We start from the raw sequence: 20,856 nt of genomic DNA, 5'->3' as shown, positions 1-20,856 counted from the left end.
TTTTATTGGTGCAAAGATGTGCATTTTGTACATCATTTGGAACTGCTTTTTATCACTCAATTAGAAGCACCATGATTACTAAATCTTTATTGCTATTCCATGGTGCACAGTGTCTTTAGGTGGATTAGGGCTGTTTGTGATTTGGTCTTAGTGACTTAGGAGTCCTCTTGACTACTCCCAACGTTTCACAGGTTTAGGAGCTAGTTTTAGCGCTAAAAAACTTGTGAAATACTCTTAGAGAAAAAAAAATGTAGGACTGACATGCCCATTATTTTTAAGAGTTTCTCCTAAAACTCTTTATATATATACATATATATAAAATAAACATTCTTTTTATGTATGGCTATGACATAAAAACGCACGGACAAATGATGAAAGTAAGCAGTATCCCGTGAAATCCGTCCCAACCAATGTTCCCTCTAAGCTGCGCGCGTGAAAGTGTAACGCGCAATATGGCGGAATAAGTCCCGCCTTCTAAAGCCAAGAGTCAATCGCCGACTGGTAAAGTCATCGCGTCACTTTAGCGGCCGTTAGAATCACCGGTTTCTAAACAGTCAGACGCGCGCCTCCGAAGAGACGCGCATTAGCTTGATCCAAATAGTTTTTTTGTCATGATTCTAGCATGTAGAAACTAAATTTATGAGTCGGTTGTTGTTAGATTTCATTGGTGATTTCAAATATCAAATTTAATCGTAAGGTTGACGAACAGTTTTGGAGAATCTGATGTTTCCCCATTCAAAGAGATAGGAGCTGCATGATGCCCAGGATGCCCGAGAGACGTTTCAAAGATGGCCGCCGAGTGAAATGACTTGTCTTAAAGGGACTTTGGGGGAAATCCTTTTGATAGTAGTAGTTTAAATGAGAAATAATTGCAGTGCTCTGGACAACCGCTATAGAGTTATTGTCGCTATAGAGTTAGAAGCGGTGAATGCGGTTTACCGGTTTCATAGAAAGAGAACGATTGAGCGCGTGTGAGCTGGCTGGCCCTGAGCCAAATCAGTCACGGTAAGAATACTGTAATGTTTGCGGACTAAATACATCAATACGAGAGGCAACGCGAAACGAAAAGAAATGTGAAATAAAACGTCATGTTTTAATGAAAAGTGGTGGAAATAATGGATGATGGGCACAGAATGCTAACAAAACTCTGAGACATTTACAATCACACACCCACCAAAGCTGTGGCTGTTGTTTAGGGCTCCTTGCCACGAAAAATTTTGAAACCTCCTGGTATATAAAATCTGGGAAATTCATAAGCAATAAACATGTAATTTTGATGGTTTAACACTGTCTGTTGCTAATAATTAACTGTACAAAAACACATTATGGTTGTTCCAAGCCATCATTGTAACTGCTCATATTATATTATTATAAAGAATTGAACTGTCCTGCAGGAGGACAGAAATTATTTTTTAACAGAATTTCTTGGTAAAAACTGGTACAGTTAACACAGCAATGTGAAAAAACCTCAAGTAACCTAAAATGTGCTTAATTTAGTGACTCAACTGCTTGTTTTCAAACATATTATTTAATATATCACTAAGTTACATCAAGGGTCAAATAAAATAGAAACGGCACATTAAAGTTAAATGTTACAGTTGCAAGATAAAACCATTTTTTTTGTGTGTGTGTGTTTACGTTCATTGTACAGGTCTGATATAAAGTATGTTTTTGCTCACGTGGCCAAAATGTGCGCTCAACAGAGAAAAGTTTTGCTCAGCGAGAAAAAAAATTAGAGGGAACAACAACTCTAAAATATAAATAATTACAGGCCAATTAATACATAATTATATTATGAATTGTTTTAATCTAAATAATGAGTAAAAAAAAATAATACATTTATAATGATTTAGGGCAAAAACATGGTTTGGAAGAATAAATTTAGTTAATCCCAAAGAAACAAGTCAATATTTTGCATTGTATATCATCACAGATTGACTTCAGAAGACTTATAGCAGGTTGTAAAATGCTTACCATCTAAGGGCCTGTTTACACCTGGTCACTTCATGTGTTTTCTCTGATCGGCTTGCTATCTGATTTATAAAAACGACTGCATTTACACTTTACACGCAAAACGGATATAAATCCGATCTTCAATTCCCATGCTATGTGCAGATTTCATAGTGTTCACGTCACCGAAAGCAACAAATATGAGCTGCATTTTACTGATCATCGGAGTGCAGCAGCAGCACTGGTAAGATCATTTAGTCTCATTACTTTTAATGAAGATGATAACACGCACTCACACGTTTATTTTCTAGTATTTTTGGGAGGAGTTAAATTTACATATGCGGTTTCAACAACCAGATGCATTTAGACCTGTTCAGTTTTGACTGGAATGCGTCCCAGACCACTTCCTGAAGTGGTTTGTGCAATCGCATTTATATCCATTTTGAATGCGTGACCAGGTGTAAACAGGCCCATTATTTTTGTAATCATTCTAGGAAAGTCCCATATACTATTGTTCAGTGAACATTCAAGTGTCTCATTCTATTGGTCAGTACGACTCTAGATTTCTCTTGGTTCAGTGCTGTTTGGTCCTCGGGAGAGGTATGGGAGTCGGATCTTCCTCATCCTCGTCTTCAGGTGGTGGTGGGGGTCGAGCACGGATCTGGGCTTTGGGTTGAGGCGGGGTTTGAGGAGCTGGTCTGCGGGGCATGGGGTCTTCTTGTGGGATGGGGGGCGCCAGTTGCCCCTTAGCGGTCTGTTTGGATCTGTTTGTACCGGTGTGACCTAAGGTAAGATCTTCATCATCTGGAAGATATCAAAGACACGAAAATGGCATTTTTTTCTTCTTCTCAGATGTGTGTGATCTATATTTGTTAAAAGTCGATAGATGACGTCATATGGCAATTAGAATATTCATTTATGTCATTACATTGCATTCACATTCTGCCAAGTGTCAGCCCTTTAGATATGTTTGCTTCTCTGCTGCTACTCTTTGTGCTCACATAATGTATTTAATGCAAACAAAATCCCAATAAAACTATTTCATCTATTTCTTTTTGTTGTCAGACAATATGAAATAGTGACTGAAACGCGGTCCATTATGACTACAGGCAGGGCTCGACATTAAGCCTTGTCATGTGCTTGTCCTATGGAGAAGTAAATAGGTCATTAAAAAGTTGCTTGTCCGGGAAAAAAATAGGATTTTTGTGTGGTGTAAATATATATTTATTCTGTAGCAATATTCAATATTCTGAATATTCTTTCAGAAAACTGCAGTTTTGACATATTTAAATCATTTAAATAAATTGTGATATTTACCCCAAATTTATCTTTATAAGGGGTGAATAATTAGAATAATACCACACTACAAGGCTATCAAATCAAATAAATAATTTACAATAAAAAAAAAAAATACAACTGCATTAAATAATTATGTTTTAAATATTTTATGAAAGTACTAATAAGAAAAGTTGGGGTGAAAATGATAGTAAACTGCCAGTAGGTGGCGGTAAGTGACCGTCTTAAAGGTGTCCTAGAATTAAAAATTGAATTTACATGGAAATGACATACAGTGAGTCTCAAACACCATTGTTTCCTCCTCCTTATATAAATCTCATTTGTTTAAAAGACCTCCAAAGAACAGGCAAATCTCAACATAATACCGACTGTTACGTAACAGTTGGGATCATTAATATGTACGCCTCCAATATTTGCATATGCCAACCCATGTTCAAGGCATTACACAAGGGCAGCCAGTATTAACGTCTGGATCTGTGCACAGAATCATCAGACTAGGTAAGGAAGCAAGAACAATAGCGAATTAAAGCTGCAAGCAGCGTTGAGAGGGCCCTCGCACCCGTTGGCCTCAGGAAAACACTGAACAGTGGGCGTCATGCATTTAAGTGAGTGAATACAGGAGAATTATGCCAAAGTCATTTCGAAATGCCACACTTCCTCCGGCCAACAGGTGGCGCTTTTACCGTAACTGAATTTTGCCATGTTGATGTCTTCAGGCCAGGACTATCATTGAACACGTGAAGTTTGAAGCAGATCGGACATTGTATGCCTGAGTTACAACAACTTCCTGTTTCTTTCGTGGCGTTAATCTCATACATTAGCACTCAGCCAAGTGTTGCATGATTTAACGTGTTTCTAGCATGTCTGGTACTTCATGGCATGATGAAATGTGAATCTGGTAGTGAATTACAGTATAAAGCATGCCACTTCCTGTTGCCCGCAGGTGGCGCTATGACTAACTAAATATTGTCATATAGATGTCTTTAGGCTAGGACTCTTATCACACATGTGAAGTTTGGAGCAGATCGGACATAGTATGCCTGAGTTACAATAGTTTCCTCTTTCATGGTGAAGCATCAGACTTTGTCAAGCCGCCACGGACACGCCCTTCACCGAAAACTCAAGATCTTTGAAATTTATCATTGCTAAGGTCTTAAGATTAGACTGATAACTTTTGATGTTGATCTGGTTAAATCTCTATGAGGAGTTAATCACAGTGTAAAACATGTCATTTCCTGTTGCCTGCAGATGGCGCTATGACTGTAACTGAATATTGTTATGAAGATGTCCTCAGGCCAGGACTCTAATAAAACATGTGAAGTTTGGGGCAGAGTTACAACAACTTCCTTTTTCATGGCGAAAACATCAAACTTTGTCAGGCCGCCACGGACACGCCCTTCAGTGAAAACTCTAGATCTTCGCAGTTTAACGTCACAAAGGCCTTTAGATTAGACTGACCAAAAATGATATTGATCTGATTAAATCTCTAGGAGGAGTTCGTTAAAGTACAACGTCTGGAAAATGCAAAAAACGGTGAATTAATTCAACATATCTGACTTCCTGTTTGGTTTCGGATTTCGCTCGAAGAGAATTTTTTGTAGGTACTGGGCTGATAAATGTGTGTACCGAATTTCAAACCCCTAGTGTTATGTAGCGAGCAGGGCTGTACGTTAGATGGCGCTATCGAGCCATTTTGCCACGCCCAATTCCAAAACCCATATCAGACGTAAATTTTCACCACTTCTGACGCGTGTGCAAAGTTTCATGAGTTTTCGAGCACGTTTAGGCCCTCTAAAATGCGATTTACTTCTTTATAAATCTCTCCAACGGTGTGTAATGTTAGCTTTAGCCATGGAGCACAATCAAACTCATTCAGAATCAAATGTAAACATCCAAATAAATACTATACTTGCGCGATTAGACATGCTGCATGACGAACACTTTGTAAAGATCAATTTTGAGGGTTATATTAGCTGTGTGAACTTTGTTTATGCTGTTTAAGGCAAGCGTGAGCTCCGGGGGCGGGGAGCATGAGAATTTAAAGGGGCCGCAGCATGAATCAGCGCATACTTAATGATGCCCCAAAATAGGCAGTTAAAAAAAAAAAAAGAATAAAAAAAAATCTATGGGGTATTTTGAGCTGAAACTTCCCAGACACATTCAGGGGACACCTTAGACTTATATTACATGTTTTGAAAACACGTTCTACGGCACCTTTAATAAGTGAGTCATTCATTCAAATGATTCATTCAAACATCTGATTCTCTCAAGGCAGTAGACCTTTTTCACACTTCCGTGTTTTTGGCTTCCGGAATGATCCACGCTGGGTAAAAGTTTTTTCCGGTTACAGTGATAGATTACCTCGATCAGAACCAGCTCGGGAATCAAAGTCGTTTTACGAATTAAATGTCATGAAAATGTTTGAACGTTCTTGGTGAAATATTGGTGAGACTACAGAGCTCTCATTAAGAGCTAAATTTAATAAATAATTCGAAGTGATGGCGATTAAACTGGTTATATTCTTTGTGTCTGTTTGGCGCGTCTGTGCATTATCGCACTCTATGCGCTGTAAAGACAGTGCCTGCGTGCACACCATCCATCCTAAATAGTAGTTTATGTGACATTAAAAATATTTAGTACTATTTAGGGTGGATAGTATGCACATTGGGATGTATAGAGTATTTTTAGAGACACGCTGGGGAAATGATTGGCAACTCCCTTATCACGCAAGCCTGATCCTCTGATTCATAAAACAGGACCGCTCGCACCCTGATATTTCTGGATATAAACACTTCAGTCATCTCTCACTCATATTTTCCTGTCATCATCATCTTAAAGTGTGTATTATGCACAGTATTATTGTGCTGTTGCAACATTAATGCAAAGACTGATTAACGTATTAAACTCACGTCAATATTGTGTATCTCATGACTTTATATCCCCCATTGAAGTATATATTGGGAGTTAATTTTTTATGAATAAATTATATAAATAATGTGCATAGTATGTGATATGATTGGGGGAATTACTGAATGAGTAGCTGCGTAACCTATACTGACTATAAGTCCACCTGCCCTAAATTTGAGCAACAGTGGCCGTATAAGCTACAAACAAGTAGAAAATAATTTCTTTGTAGATTATACAACAGCAACTTGGAAAACAGACAAAACAGAAAAGGTAAGAAGCGATATTAGAGAAAAGAGCCTATCAATCTAATAGCCGTAGGCGCATAGCGGAACTAACTTCACCCCGCGTCACGCGATTTCCGATTCTTGTGAAAAAGGTCTGTTGTTTATGAATGGGTCACTGAATCATTGACTCAACCAATTCGTTCAGATGGCTCCGTTCCGAACTATTTTCGCTGCTGAAACAGAACAAAAACAGTCAATATTCCTTCTAAAATGTAAGTGACTTAATATTAACTACTTGTTTAACTGTTGTATGAAATCAGTGTCACGTTGACAAAAGTGATGGTATTCAGGAAGACGGCACTCTTTGTCGTATTATGTTGCTTAACTGTATCATATGTTATAAATATAAAAATTCCACATTTTCATTTTTTACCGCAGTATTTATCATCATTTGTTTCGATTTCTCCTGTTACCGTCAGTACATTATATATTATGCAACCTATTTTTATCCACTATCAATCGCCTCTTGCACTAAATGTAATAAATGAACAGAGCAGACGCAGATAGAGGTGTGCCGGCAGCAAGAAAAGCAAGATCTCGCGCTTGTGTGGCAGTACTGGAGAGTCTACTTGGGCCGCTGTCCAAAACAGCATTACAGCAATTTTGCACCGACCGGAGTGTGAATTTATGAGTATGTTTTAATTACCAAACTGGTTCTGCATGTGTATCACACCAATGTTCATATTTTACGAAAGCAAATCAAAGTTATTCATTATGAAGGCAATATTCAAAATAAACCGATTTTTCTTCAAAACTATCTAAAAAAAAAAAACTTAATGACTTTTAATGCCTTAATTTTCACAAAATCCATTTAATGACTTTTAATGCTTTTTAATGCCCCACAAAAACCCTGATAGCAGTTAGCAATATAGAAACTTCTTGATTGTGTGATCCTGTTGTAGTATTTTTTCACAATTAAAGAAATGGTTAAAAAAAAATAAACCAAGTAAACACTGCAACCAACAGAGTACTTAGTAATCTATCAGTCACATTTCAAACCATTAGGCCACAACTGCCAAGATTTAAGTAGCTTTAATAAACGTACCCCTACCCTACTCAACTTGCTTTGAGTTTAAAAAGCTCAAACATGCATTTTTATCTAGGACTAGCTTAAAGGGTTAGTTCACCCAAAAATGAAAATGTCATTTATTATTCACCATCATGTCGTTCCACACCCGTAAGACCTTCATTCATCTTCAGAACACAAATGAAGATATTTTGATTAAATCCGATGGCTCAGTGAGGCTTGCATTCAAAGCAATGACATTTCCTCTCTCAAGATCCATAAAGGTACCAAAAACATATTTAAAACAGAGTACAAACAAATATAGTGATGGGCCGATTTCAAAACACTGTTTCGGAGCTTTACGAATCAAATCAGTGACTCGGATCTCCTATCAAACGGCTAAACTGCCGAAATCACGTGACTTTGGCACTCCGAGTCATGTGATTCGATTCGTAAAGCTCTGAAGCAGTGTTTGAAATCACTATATTTGCTTGTTTTAAATATGTTTTTAGTACCTTTATGTATCTTGAGAGAGGAAGTGTCATTGCTTTGAATGCAAGCCTCACTGAGCCATCAGATTTAATCAAAATATCTTCATTTGTGTTCTGAAGATGAATGAAGGCTTTACGGGTGTGGAAGGAGGGTGAGTAATTAATGACATTATTTTCATTTTTGGGTGAACTAACTCTTTAAGCTTTGTCTGTGAAACCAAGATTCAGTTTATTCTCAGAGTCAACATGCTAAATCTAATACATATGAGAATACAGGAAACTGTGGTAAAAGGCTTTGCGTTCCAGTTCCACTGGTTAAAGGGTCATGAAGCCCTGCTTCAGCAGAAGGCGGTTCTCACCACAGTTTTGACAAATGCTACAAAGGTGGGCATGGTGGTGAGCTGCGGAATGGAGGGAGAAGAGGGGAGACTAGTCTCAGCCTCAGACATCATGCCCACAGACCGTTGGCTAAATGTCTGCTGCACATGGCACACTTAACTGGAAACACTTTTAACGATCTAAGCGCATGGCGCAAGTGCATTTAAGGCATGTCCGAATCCACTTTTGCTAGTTTAACAACAGAAAAAATTGTCGTCACGCCAGGTGCATGGTCTAAAACGTTTGTACCTAGTCTTTTAAAGAGTCTTTTAATGTTTTGGGCGCCACGTGCAATAAACCAATCACCTGTTCCCTTTAAAAGCCAGTTGCGCTTGCACCATGGCGGATTTGCTATTTACATTTGCAAGCAGAAAGATCTCCAGAGCGCTTCTCCAGAGAGGAATCCTTTTATTTTTAATAGCAGGAGCAGAGTGTATGCACGTTGTGCACCCGCCTATAGGTGCATATTACCAAAAACATACTGCGCCATTGACTTTAGACCAGGTTTCAGTTGGTCAATGGTGCAGTTGTTTTTAAAAATAGTAACACGCTAACAATGCCCCTGAACACACCTCGTTTTTAAGACCAGCACACCCATGGGCGAACAGATGGGTGTGAGTGCATTTGCTATTTAAACAACGTGGCGCAAAAAACACTTGTGTCGCATTGTGTTGGGTGTATCATGGGGCAACAGGATTTTCATCATCTGATTGGTTGAATTCTACAGGATGTCTGGGAGATGTGTGTGTCACGCTCTTTAATGGTCCGCTTGGAAACAAATACCATGGTGCAATGACTTGTCTTGGACTGACCCTTGGCCAATGAAAGCTGCGATAGAGTCCAAAGGCCGTATTTACAAAACATTTTATTTTACCACTAAGAGTTCTCTTAAATGGCAGTAAAAGTTCTTAGGTAAGAGTTTCCTCTTAAGACCTATTCACAAAGCTGCTGAGAGACCAACTTTTACTAAGGAATAGAGAGAAGTCTTAAAGTAAGAAAAGTCTTCAATGAACTATAGTACAAGAAAACATCACATCCTGTGACGTGAAGACGAATTTAAAATTAACTAGTTTTCTCATACGATCAAAACTAACAGATTGTAATATTGACCTGTATGATGTTTAACACACATAACTGTTCAAAATATTGAAATTTTGTTTTGAGATTTTTCAAAATTTGTTTAAGGGTTTCAAGTTATGATAATGTATTCATTATAACAACCAGTTTTTGAGAAGATACATTTATAGGAACATTTGGAAATGTATAATTTTCTTTAAATGACTGTATTTAAGATTTTTCAAGCTCAACAAGAACAACTACAGCTTCAGTTTGATAATACAAATGCTCATCACAATTTTAGAGGTGATGAAGACATCGCTGACCTGGTTGGTGCTTTGTGCTTCGCTGACAGCTTCGATATGCACAGATGATGAGAAACAGCAGCAGAAGGGCTCCTCCGCTGGCTATGATGCTCACCATGATCAAGTCAAAGCCAGAGTCATGACCATGGACAAGGTTTCCACCTGTAAGCCAGGAACAGATGTCATGAAATAAAAAAAAACAAGTAGAACATTAAAAAAACATCTGTTTTAAGCTGTTTAAAATCCTACAAAATGCATCATGTGTAATACTGTACGATCTAACGTTATTTCATGAGAGTCAAATGTTTAGACACACTCCATTGAATTTGCGTATAATTACCTTAAAACGTTTGATCTAAAATTTTCATTGTAATCCCTAGAAGTATACATTTCATTTTAAAGTCTACTGCCGGATGATTTGAATTGGCTAGTGGAGTAAAAGCATCAACAAGTGTGCAACATTCATGTTCCTCCTTCAGTAATGATTAAAAGGCTGGAACCGACATTACGACCCAATACAGTACCAACTGAACCATATTTAATGTAGTCTGGGTTGTGTTGTCTCTTACTTTGCATAGTTTTGCTCCTTGCAAAAATGAGGTAATTTCAAACATGTTGCCATTTGATATTCAACAGTGCTTTGCATCTGCCTGCATTAACACCATTGTCTTTAAGAGCTGCTGTGCAGCCAAAATTATATACCAGTTATCACTGTAAAGCTGCTTTGACACAATCTGCATTGTAAAAAGCACTATATGAAGGTGACGTGACTTGACTAATTCAAATACCATTGAGTCTGACCTTTGACATTAACATAAAGGGTAGCATTTTCTCCTATTTATTTTATCTTAACTTGTTTTGGCCACCACATAATTCTCAGACTTCCATTTGTGTCATTTCATAGTTTTGATGACTTTGATGTTGAATAAAGAACACTGTAAAGAAAATAATTGTTTCAATTGTTTTTGCAGCCTTAAAATTATTATATTCAACTTGAAATGTCACCGTATTAAGTGACAACTTAGATATTTGAGTTATCTCAAGTTCAATCTAGGGAAGTTATTCTAATGATAGATTTATAAGTTATGATTGCTAATTGCAATAATTTTTAACAGTGAATAAACCAACATATAATACACAATTTTCAAAATGCAGAAAGCTCTAGATTTAGATGTTTTATGTTTCTTTAAAGCATTTTTAACAAAGATAAAAATGAATAATTAATTATAACACAAGATCAGTACATTCAAGAAAGAAAAGCATGTGAAATAAAGTAACTTACACGATACTGTAACACTCTCACTTTTCTCTCTGCTGACAGGATTGTGTGTCTCACATGAGTATGTTTTATTCTCCTGTACTTGAGTAGATGACAAGAACACTTGAGGATTTATTTCATTCTGGATGAGTTTTCCATCTTCATACCAGGATACAGTCAGACTCGGATCTTTACTGTTTTCCACGTCACAGGAGAGAGCAGCATTCCCATCAGCGGTGCAGTTGATCATCACTGTAGGTTTAGGGACCTTTTCTGTAACACAAACATTGTGGCTATTTCCTAAAACTGTAATTAGAAATATACAATCTTATTTTGTTATTATTATTGTGTTGGAAGTGTAGAAATATTTATCATCTTACCATATACTTTAATTTCCACTTTATCTTTAGCAATCTCTGTACCATCAGAACTAGTAACAGTGTATGTATATGTGCCCGTGTCCTTCAGACTAACACTTTCAAATCTTAATGATCCGTCTTCTTCCATTGTTAAACCTGGAGTGTTTGACTTCATCTTCTTATTTCTCCTCTCAATTACGGCGTAACTGGAGGAATGGGTCCATTTTATGTCATTAGATTTGTCTTTATATTTTTCTTGTAGCTTCGTGATGCAGGACGTTCCCACTAGTAGATCTTTTCCACATGTCTCTGTTGAGACTATAATAAATAAAATTATATTATTTAATAAAACTCAACAGGGTTCAGATGCTCATATGTGGTTTACCATGAGGAATAAGTATAAACAGGAATCATTCTCAGGTTGGGTTTCACTTTAAAGGTCAATTTTGGTTCAGACACTAACCATAGAAAAAACTATTGGAAACAGTTCCCATAAAAATTTATGATTTATTGGTGATTTATAATATTGAGTTGATATAAAATAACGCAGTATGCATAAGAACAAATGTTAATAATATGGATATATTTTAATCAAATCATAACTTTTGATCTCAACTTCAGTCTATTAACATTTCTATAGAAAATGAAGTCAACCTACCAGAGAGTGCAGTGAAGCCACAGAAGATCAATAACAGATTGTATTGGAAGATCATTGTTCTTCTGAACACAGCAAATGTTCCAGAACCTTCTCACAATCAACTGGAGGAAACAGGAGAAGTGTTGTTGGAGGATATGCAGACACAACCATGAACTGAACTCGTGCAGACTGAGGCAGAAGGTGTCAGAGCTTCACAGAGGGTCGTCAGGTGGGTGTGCACGTGACGTCACCGCCGGCCGTTGTGACTGAGGCCACGCCCACTGAGTGGCAGCATTAGTTTTCAGCGTGAATGCTTCGAAAAACTGGACTCCAGGCAGCGAAACATGGATTTGCAGTTATCATTTTGTGTCAAAATGTTGAATTTTGAGGTAAAATCATACCCTATATATTGTATTCTTATATATTATACTCATCAATCATACTCATCTTATATTTTGCATATTTGGATGTTTTTCAATAAACACTTACAAAAACTTAGGGCTGGACAATATGACGTAATAACGTTGATATAAATGATCACCGGATTTACACCTACCTGTATTGTATTTACAGCATATAAAGCATTCACACGAAATCAAGCACATCTAATGGCAGGATGGAAACACGATTCCTGACTGCATGTCAGTATCCATGGATCACTGGGTTATTGGTAAGTTGTAAAGAACACTATGGAGTCCAATCTTTAATTTAATCGTTTGTTTTACTCGCGTTTTCGCAGTTTTCCCTCTTAAATCCAGTAATGACAGGCTCTTTCGCCTCAGTCCGGCTGAGGGGGCGTGTTCCGGCGGGAAAGTGACATCACTCTCTATTCAGATCAATACAAAATAATATTGCAGAATTAACGTAGTTATTAATACGTGTAACATGTAATTTTTTAATTATTTAAAGGTGCCCTAGATTCAAAAATTGAATTTACGTCGGCTTAGTTAAATAACAAGAGTTCAGTACGGAAATGACATGCAGTGAGTCTCCAACACCATTGTTTCCTCCTTCTTATATAAATCTCATTTGTTCAAAAGACCTCAGAAGAACAGGCGAATCTCAACGTAACACCGACTGTTACGTAACAGTAACAAGGGCAGCCAGTGTCTGGATCTGTGCACAGCAGAATCATCAGACTAGGTAAGCAAGCAAGAACAATAGCGAAAAATGGCAGGTGGAGCAATAATAACTGACATGATCCATGATAACATGATATTTTTGATATTTGTAAATTGTCTTTCTAAATGTTTCGTTAGCATGTTGCTAATGTACTGTTAAATGTGGTTAAAGTTACCATCGTTTCTTACTGTATTCACGGAGACAAGAGCCGTCGCTATTTTCATTTTTAAACACTTGCAGTCTGTATAATTCATAAACACAACTTCATTCTTTATAAATCTCTCCAACAGTGTAGCATTAGCCGTTAGCCACGGATCATAGCCTCAAACTCATTCAGAATCAATGTAAACATCAAAATAAAAACTGTACTTAGGCGATTAGACATGCTGCATGAGGAAAACTTTGTAAAGATCCATATTGAGGGTTATATTAGCTGTGTGAACTTTTTTTATGTTGTTTAAGGCAAGCGCGAGTTCTTGGGGCGTGGAGCACCAGATTTAAAGGGCCACACACCCTGAATCGGCTAATTTCTAATTATGCCCCAAAATAGGCAGTTAAAAAAATGAATTACATTTTGAGCTGAAACTTAACAGACACATTCAGGGGACACCTTAGACTCATATTACATCTTTTTAAAAAAAGTTCTAGGGCACCTTTAATAAAAGAGAAATCAAATTAATTAAAGCGATCTGGTTGACTGCAAATGCCGTTCTTTTGCAACAGTGAGTATTGCAGCCAATCACAGTCATTTCTGTTACAAATAATGACCAATCAGAAGTGTCCAAGTTACCAGTGAGAGAATCCTCTCAGTTTCTCTCAAAACGCTGTACGAGTTTATGTTCATTGCCAGTTTACTAGTTTTATATGCTCACAAATCCTCTCATTATAACAAAGCAGAGACACGACTTAAAAAGATTTATTGTGAGGTTTATTCTAAATTAATTAATTAAAAGATTTTTCACACAATGAGTGACAGCTTCAGAGATTATAAAGGAGGCTCTCTTTATTCGCTATCTGTGTAATTTCATTTTCAATTTGAAGTTTTCACTTTTCACGATAAATTGTGACCTTTCCTACAAATATATCACGTTATTACAAAAAGTGACAAAAATATTGTTTTATTATATAAAAGTGATTTGATCATCTCTAAAACCAAAACGTGGAAAAAAATGTTTTTTTTTTTTTATTTTATTTTTTTATTATTATTTAAAGGCTGAATGAAGGTTTGTTCTATATGTTTTTCTCACACTGGATCCAGGACAGTGGTTCTCAACTGGTGGATCATGAACCAAAAATGGTTTGCCTGTCTGTACCAGAGACCTGTGGCTTAAATACATAAATGTCATACAATGCTGCCATCTTGTGAGCAACTTACCTTTTTAAATGCTTTAAAATGATAAAGAAATGACACGTGTGCATTAAGACAAGTGATCTGTATCTAGTGTGTTTTAGATGAGGTGTTTTCAGGGACCCGCTAATATTTAGTTATGAGCAACATTAACAAACATTATTATCATACATCCTTTGCCAAATCCTGGATTCATTGCACCATTATATTGAACGATTGAGATTTGCATGTCTTTAATGATGGTTTTGAATCAATCAACTGAACTGAAGATGATATACAGTATAATGTTGTTTACTTTGACCATTAATTTTTAAGAGCTAAAATGCAACCAAATCTTAAAAAAATTAAGTTTTAATCAGGGCTCTCAAGTTTTGAACTGAGTTCAAAGTGAGATTTCGGTGGCGACGGGGGTCTGATATGAAAAATGACACATTCGTACAAATAAAAAAATATTTATTTAATTCAGCATTTTTGTGTGTATGTGAGTGAGTGTGAGAGATAGATAATTGTAATATAATCATACACATTATATTGTTGTTTTTCCTCAACATTGTAATGTGAAACAATATAAACATGGTAACCATATTCCGACTCTAGTGTACCTTATATGTACGTTACATTTGTCACGATAACTGGCGCACTCTGCTTAACTAGTGTTTTTTCCCGCTCGCTGCTTGAGCCTATAATGCTTTTGTTCTTTAGGCCTATATTTTTTGTTTACACATATTGTTTTTAATTACTGTTTTAAACTGAATGAAAACCTTAAGATAAAACACAAACTTGTTATGTATATTACCTAATCATAAGTTTGTTCAGAAATGGTGACGACAACTTGAATAAAAAATAAAAATAAAAAACGTCTCTCATTTTCTCAAAATAATCGTAATTTAAAGCTGCTGTCCGCGATTTTTGGCCCTCTAGCGGTTAATAAACAGAACTGCACGCGTCTTGCGGAGGAACATTCTAGCCGGAGCTATGTCTGGTATGTCTATGGCGAGTCACAAAGTCATGCTCTGCGGCGAGTCCTACCAGTCCGGTCTGAAATAGTCCGAATATAAACACTTATTATAAGTTTACCATAATGATTCAGGATAAGACAGAAACACGGTTTGGAAAATTGATTCATGTTGTATATTCTCATTATATATTTTTTGTACATTTTTTGACTGCAGCTTTAAATACACGAATATTCGAAAATTCGCAAACATTAATTTATTGCACATTTATTGGAAAGTCTGAATTTATCAGCAGTCCGAATGTGCGAATATAAAACCAATTTTACCCAAGTATGACTTACTGTACTCATAGGATATGGTCCAACATCGATCACGATCAGTCTGTAGCCAGATGTGAATCAATGTGATTGACAGATGTCCTCCTCTGTAGCTAACTACTTCAGCGAGCATCTGAATCAGTGCGCGAGCCCGTGAATCACAGAATGTGTCATTGGAATCAGAACATAAATATTTTTGTGGCGGGAATATCTAAATCTTACCCGGATACAGTAATTCTATTTTCTGATTGGCTGTTCGGTAGCTATATTTTTTTATTAGATTAACTGGTGCGTGGCAGGGCTTTCTGAACTCTTTGGGGAACTCGCTTGATTCCTCTATTAGCGGCGCAACTTGTTGTGCGTTATCCTGGAGATTTCTCTGCATGAGAAATACATGGTGTGGCGTGTGAGCGTGTGAACGGGTTGAAATGCGTGTGTCTCACGCCCAATGCGCGAGACTTGAGAGCCCTGTTTAATGTTGTGTATGCGGTGTTAATAAGACAAACCATATGCAAATTCATCAGTCAACACCATTGCTGAGTATTTTCTTCTTAAAACCAAAGACTCTCAAAAAACGTGGTTTGAAATCGCCCGTTCTCTACACGAGTGTGTTTTTTGTACTTCTTTTGCAATGGCTTTTTATCACTCAATTATTAGCTCAATAAAAATTAGCTCAAATGAAATAATTTATAGGGAATTATAAAGAGTTGTTTAGTTTACGACCGAGCAACTGAGTCGTCCAGCGTTCATTTGCTCGAGCCGTAATAAGCTGAAAATACTTATTAGAGCACGTTAACTTAAAGGTGCCCTAGAACCAGTTTTTACAAGATGTAATATAAGTTGTCCTCTAAATGTGTCTGTGAAGTTTTTTTATTAATTTTTTTAACTGCCTATTTTAAAGCATCATTAACTATGCACCGATTCAGGCTGCGCGGCTCCTTTAAATTGCACGCTCCCTGCCCCCGAGCTCTCGACTATAATACAGTGCATTTACAAAGTTCACACAGCTAATATAACCCTCAAATAAATCTTTACAAGATGTTCGTCATGCTCACTGCATGCATGCGTCGGATCATGTGAGTATAGTATTTATTTGGATGTTTACATTTGATTCTGAATGAGTTTGATAGTGCTCCGTGGCTAAAGCTAACATTACACACTGTTGGAGAGATTTTATAAAGAATGAAGTTGTGTTTATGCATTATACAGACTGCAAGTGTTTAAAAATGAAAATAGCGATGGCTCTTGTCTCTGTGAATATAGTAATAAACGATGGTAACTTTAACCACATTTAACAGTAGATTAGCAACATGCTAACAAAACATTTAGAAAGACAATTTACAAATATCACTAAAAATATCATGTTATCATGGATCATGTCAGTTATTATTGCTCCATCTGCCATTTTTCGCTGTTGTTCTTGCTTGCTTACCTAGTCTGATGATTCTGCTGTGCACAGATCCAGACGTTCTGCCCTTGTCTAATGGCTTGAACATGGGCTGGCATATGCAAATATTGGGGGCGTACATATTAATGATCCCGACGTAACAGTTGGTGTTATGATGAGATTCGCCTGTTCTTCGGAGGTCTTTTAAACAAATGAGATTTATATAAGGAGGAGGAAACAATGGTGTTTGAGACTCACTGTATGTCATTTCCATGTACTGAACTCTTGTTATTCAACTATGCCAAGGTAAATTTAATTTTTGATTCTAGGGCACCTTTAAGATCGACAGTTTAAGACATTCAATTTTAGAAGCACATAATACAAGAAACTTTCTTTAATAAATCTAGAAGAGACTTTATTTATTCTAACACAAACTAATCTAACACACACACACACACACACACATTCATTCAAATGCGTTGCAGTAAGAAAGGAAATGAGAAAGAGTTTTAAGAGAGAGAGTGATATGATGAACAGAATTCCTAGCAAAATATGCACTTCAAAGACCTGAACTGTTACAGATCCCTTGTTTCCCTGGACTCCATTTCCCAGTATCCTCCTGTTCTCCACACCTGCACTCACTTCCCTCGTCAGCTCCTCATCGTCACTCATCACCTGCACCTGGACTCTATTGTCAGCACTCCCCATTTATTGCACTCACTCCCTTCACTCCTTGTCCGTTCTCTGTTTATGTTAGCGTATGTTGGATGTACTCTGCCTTTGTGTTCATTAAAGTATCGTCTATTTGTGGAAATCCGTATCAGCCTCATCTCTACACCGGCATACCGTAACAGAAGAACGGACCAAAACTTGGGATTTCCACAGAGAAAAAAAAAATGGAGACTTTCCCCAGCTCCCTGGATCCAGCTCCTCCATCGCCTCTCACCCTAACAGCCAGCGAACGCATTATCGGGCTCCTGCAGGTAGGACGTTCGCTGGAGAGGTATGTGGAGGAGTTCGTTGAGCTTGCTTACTTGTCTAACTGGCCCGACGCTCAGTTGATCTCCCTGTTTTTGGATGGATTGGATGACGACACTATCCGTTTTGATGAACCTGTTTTTTGTTTCTCCTTAAGCGATACTATCAATTTAATTTTGTGGTTGAATGGCTCCAAATTCTTGGTAGAAGAGGTTCAGGATCAGTGTTGTCGTCCGGTCCATCCAGAAACACGGTTGGCCGGGCCAGTTAGTCAACCTCCGGCTTCCTCCGCACACCTTTCCAGCGAACTCCCTGCCTGCCCCACACGGGACCCACAATCCTCAACTGGGTCCCGTAAGCGGAGGAGGAGGAAGCAAGCCGCTTCAGTGTCTCCAGAGCCCGTTCCAGTATCTCCAGAGCCCGCTCCAGTATCTCCAGAGCCCGCTCCAGTATCTCCAGAGCCCGCTCCAGTATCTCCAGAGCCCGCTCCAGTATCTCCAGAGCCCGCTCCAGTATCTCCAGAGCCAGCTCCAGTATCTCCAGAGCCAGCTCCAGTCCCCACAGAGCCAGCTCCAGTGCCTGTGGGGATTTTAATTGTATTTGAGGGGATGAAATGGCCCTCAACCCCAGTCTCCGCCGAGCAAAGTTCTCCAGTCTCCGCCGAGCAAAGTTCTCCAGTCTCCGCCGAGCAAAGTTCTCCAGTCTCCTCCGAGCCAAGTTCTCCAGTCTCCTCCGAGCCAAGTTCTCCAGTCTCCTCCGAGCAAGCAGCGCCAGTCTCCGCCGAGCAAGCAGCGCCAGTCTCCGCCGAGCAAGCAGCGCCAGTCTCCGCCGAGCAAGCAGCGCCAGTCTCCGCCGAGCAAGCAGCGCCAGTCTCCGCCGAGCAAGCGGCCGCTCCAGTCTCCGCCGCCGAGCAAGCGGCCGCTCCAGGCTCAGCCGCCGAGCAAGCGGCCGCTCCAGGCTCAGCCGCCGAGCAAGCGGCCGCTCCAGGCTCAGCCGCCGAGCAAGCGGCCGCTCCAGGCTCAGCCGCCGAGCAAGCGGCCGCTCCAGGCTCAGCCGCCGAGCAAGCGGCCGCTCCAGGCTCAGCCGCCGAGCAAGCGGCCGCTCCAGGCTCAGCCGCCGAGCAAGCGGCCGCTCCAGGCTCAGCCGCCGCCGCCGAGCCTGCCGCTCCAGCCGCCGCCGCCGCCGCCGAACCAACTGCTCCTATGAACTGTGTTTTTGAACCCTCCAGCCCAAAGACTGTTTCCCCTCCCTGCCTCCCTCTCCCGCCTCCTTCCATATGTCTCAGCACTGAACCTTCACCTCAAGCCCCCTCGCCCAGATCTCCACCTCGGACCTCTGGGCGATTACCTTCACCCCGGCTCCAACCTCCCTCTGCTCCACCGTTGTCCAGCAGTCCACCAGTGTCACCAGTCTCCATCCTGCCCCCGTTCACACCTTGTTCCTTCGTCGGCCTGCCCTCACTTCTGGACTGCACTCCTCCGTCTTCGCTCCGTCACTCCGTCCCTCAGCTCCAGTTGGCCTCCTCACTCTCCCCAGTGTTCACTTTGTGGTATGTCGTCTGTCTTACACTGCGGCCTTCTGGAGCACCGGCTGCGCTTCGGTCGGTTGAACCGCTGGTTCCGCCATCTCCCGCCGGTCCTTCAGCGCCGCCTGGGCACTACGGCATGAAGCCTTCGGTCCCTGACCCGCCATGGCGGCCTGCTGCACCTGACCCGCCATGTCTTCCCGCTGCATGTGTGCCCGCTGCACCTGACCCGCCATGGCTGCCCGCTGCACCTGACCCGCCATGGCTGCCCTCAGCCCCTGACCCGCCATGGCTGCCCACGGCTCCTGACCCGCCATGGCTGCCCACGGCTCCTGACCCGCCATGGCTGCCCACGGCTCCTGACCCGCCATGGCTGCCCACGGCTCCTGACCCGCCATGGCTGCCCACGGCTCCTGACCCCCCCATGGCTGCCCACGGCTCCTGACCCCCCATGGCTGCCCACGGCTCCTGACCCGCCATGGTTTTTGGACCTGCCCTGGAGACCTCCACTCCAGTTTACTCCTCCCCCTGCTCCGGTTTGAGGTCTCCAGGGCGCCCGCCCCCCTCCCGGTTGTTACATCTACGGCGCGAGGACGCGCCTACCGGGAGGGGGAGGTACTGTTACAGATCCCTTGTTTCCCTGGACTCCATTTCCCAGTATCCTCCTGTTCTCCACACCTGCACTCACTTCCCTCGTCAGCTCCTCATCGTCACTCATCACCTGCACCTGGACTCTATTGTCAGCACTCCCCATTTATTGCACTCACTCCCTTCACTCCTTGTCCGTTCTCTGTTTATGTTAGCGTATGTTGGATGTACTCTGCCTTTGTGTTCATTAAAGTATCGTCTATTTGTGGAAATCCGTATCAGCCTCATCTCTACACCGGCATACCGTAACATGAACGAACCATGAATCATTAATTTAAATGCACCAGTTCAATTTTAATCTGGAGATACTTGCTCGTGTTGACTTTAAATGTGAATTTCCCTCGTCAGCATGCAGAGAAGGGTTTTCCAAATCGATGATTTGTCTTTTCAGGTCCAGATGGTAGTTAGGTAAAACCCAATCACGAAAGATGAAAGGAAGTCTCTTTGTCGCTGGAGTTAAAGTTGAAGCGGCAAAAGTCGTTGGTTGAACTTTGTGGAAAAAATGAGAACACAAGACTTTCAGCAGAAAGAAATTTAAGTAAAAGAAAAGAAAAGTGAGTGAAAGTTGGATGGCTTGAATGAACTGCTTGTCTGTTCCTCTTCCTCGTTCTGCTTACTCTGTCACCGCTGACCGTTTTTTTCTTCTAG

The 20,856-nt window shown here is 40.1% G+C and overlaps 2 protein-coding genes across 2 annotated transcripts in view; one reads left to right on the top strand and one right to left on the bottom strand.

Annotated features, from left to right (window-relative positions):
- Nucleotides 1-1,636: 1,636 nt before the first annotated feature.
- Nucleotides 1,637-12,320, bottom strand: LOC137033051 (T-cell surface antigen CD2-like). The gene is made up of 5 exons (XM_067405118.1): nt 11,949-12,320; nt 11,312-11,608; nt 10,956-11,204; nt 9,695-9,835; nt 1,637-2,754 (listed from the first exon to the last, which is right to left on the bottom strand). Exons 1-5 carry the CDS (start codon nt 12,001-12,003, stop codon nt 2,525-2,527), a joined length of 972 nt encoding a protein of 323 aa, XP_067261219.1. The 5' UTR covers nt 12,004-12,320; the 3' UTR covers nt 1,637-2,524.
- Nucleotides 2,645-20,856, top strand: part of LOC137033052 (uncharacterized) — a 29,513-nt gene continuing 11,301 nt past the window's right edge. The window contains exon 1 of the mRNA XM_067405120.1: nt 2,645-2,738. The gene's annotated coding sequence lies outside the window, so the exon portion shown is untranslated. The remainder of the gene's footprint in view (nt 2,739-20,856) is intronic.

The sequence above is a fragment of the Chanodichthys erythropterus genome, chromosome 12 (genome assembly GCF_024489055.1).
Source record: "Chanodichthys erythropterus isolate Z2021 chromosome 12, ASM2448905v1, whole genome shotgun sequence".
Taxonomy (NCBI): domain Eukaryota; kingdom Metazoa; phylum Chordata; class Actinopteri; order Cypriniformes; family Xenocyprididae; genus Chanodichthys; species Chanodichthys erythropterus.
This window is presented reverse-complemented; position numbering and strand designations above follow the sequence as displayed.

Bases quoted from the DNA above. Each gene is read 5' to 3' on its own strand.
- LOC137033051 (XM_067405118.1), bottom strand. From the start codon at position 12,003: ATGATCTTCCAATACAATCTGTTATTGATCTTCTGTGGCTTCACTGCA. The intron at 11,205-11,311 runs GTAAGATGATAA...TTTGTGTTACAG, and splicing joins AGTGGAAATTAAAGTATATG to AAAAGGTCCCTAAACCTACA. The intron at 2,755-9,694 runs GTCAGCGATGTC...GATATCTTCCAG, and splicing joins AAGCACAAAGCACCAACCAG to ATGATGAAGATCTTACCTTA.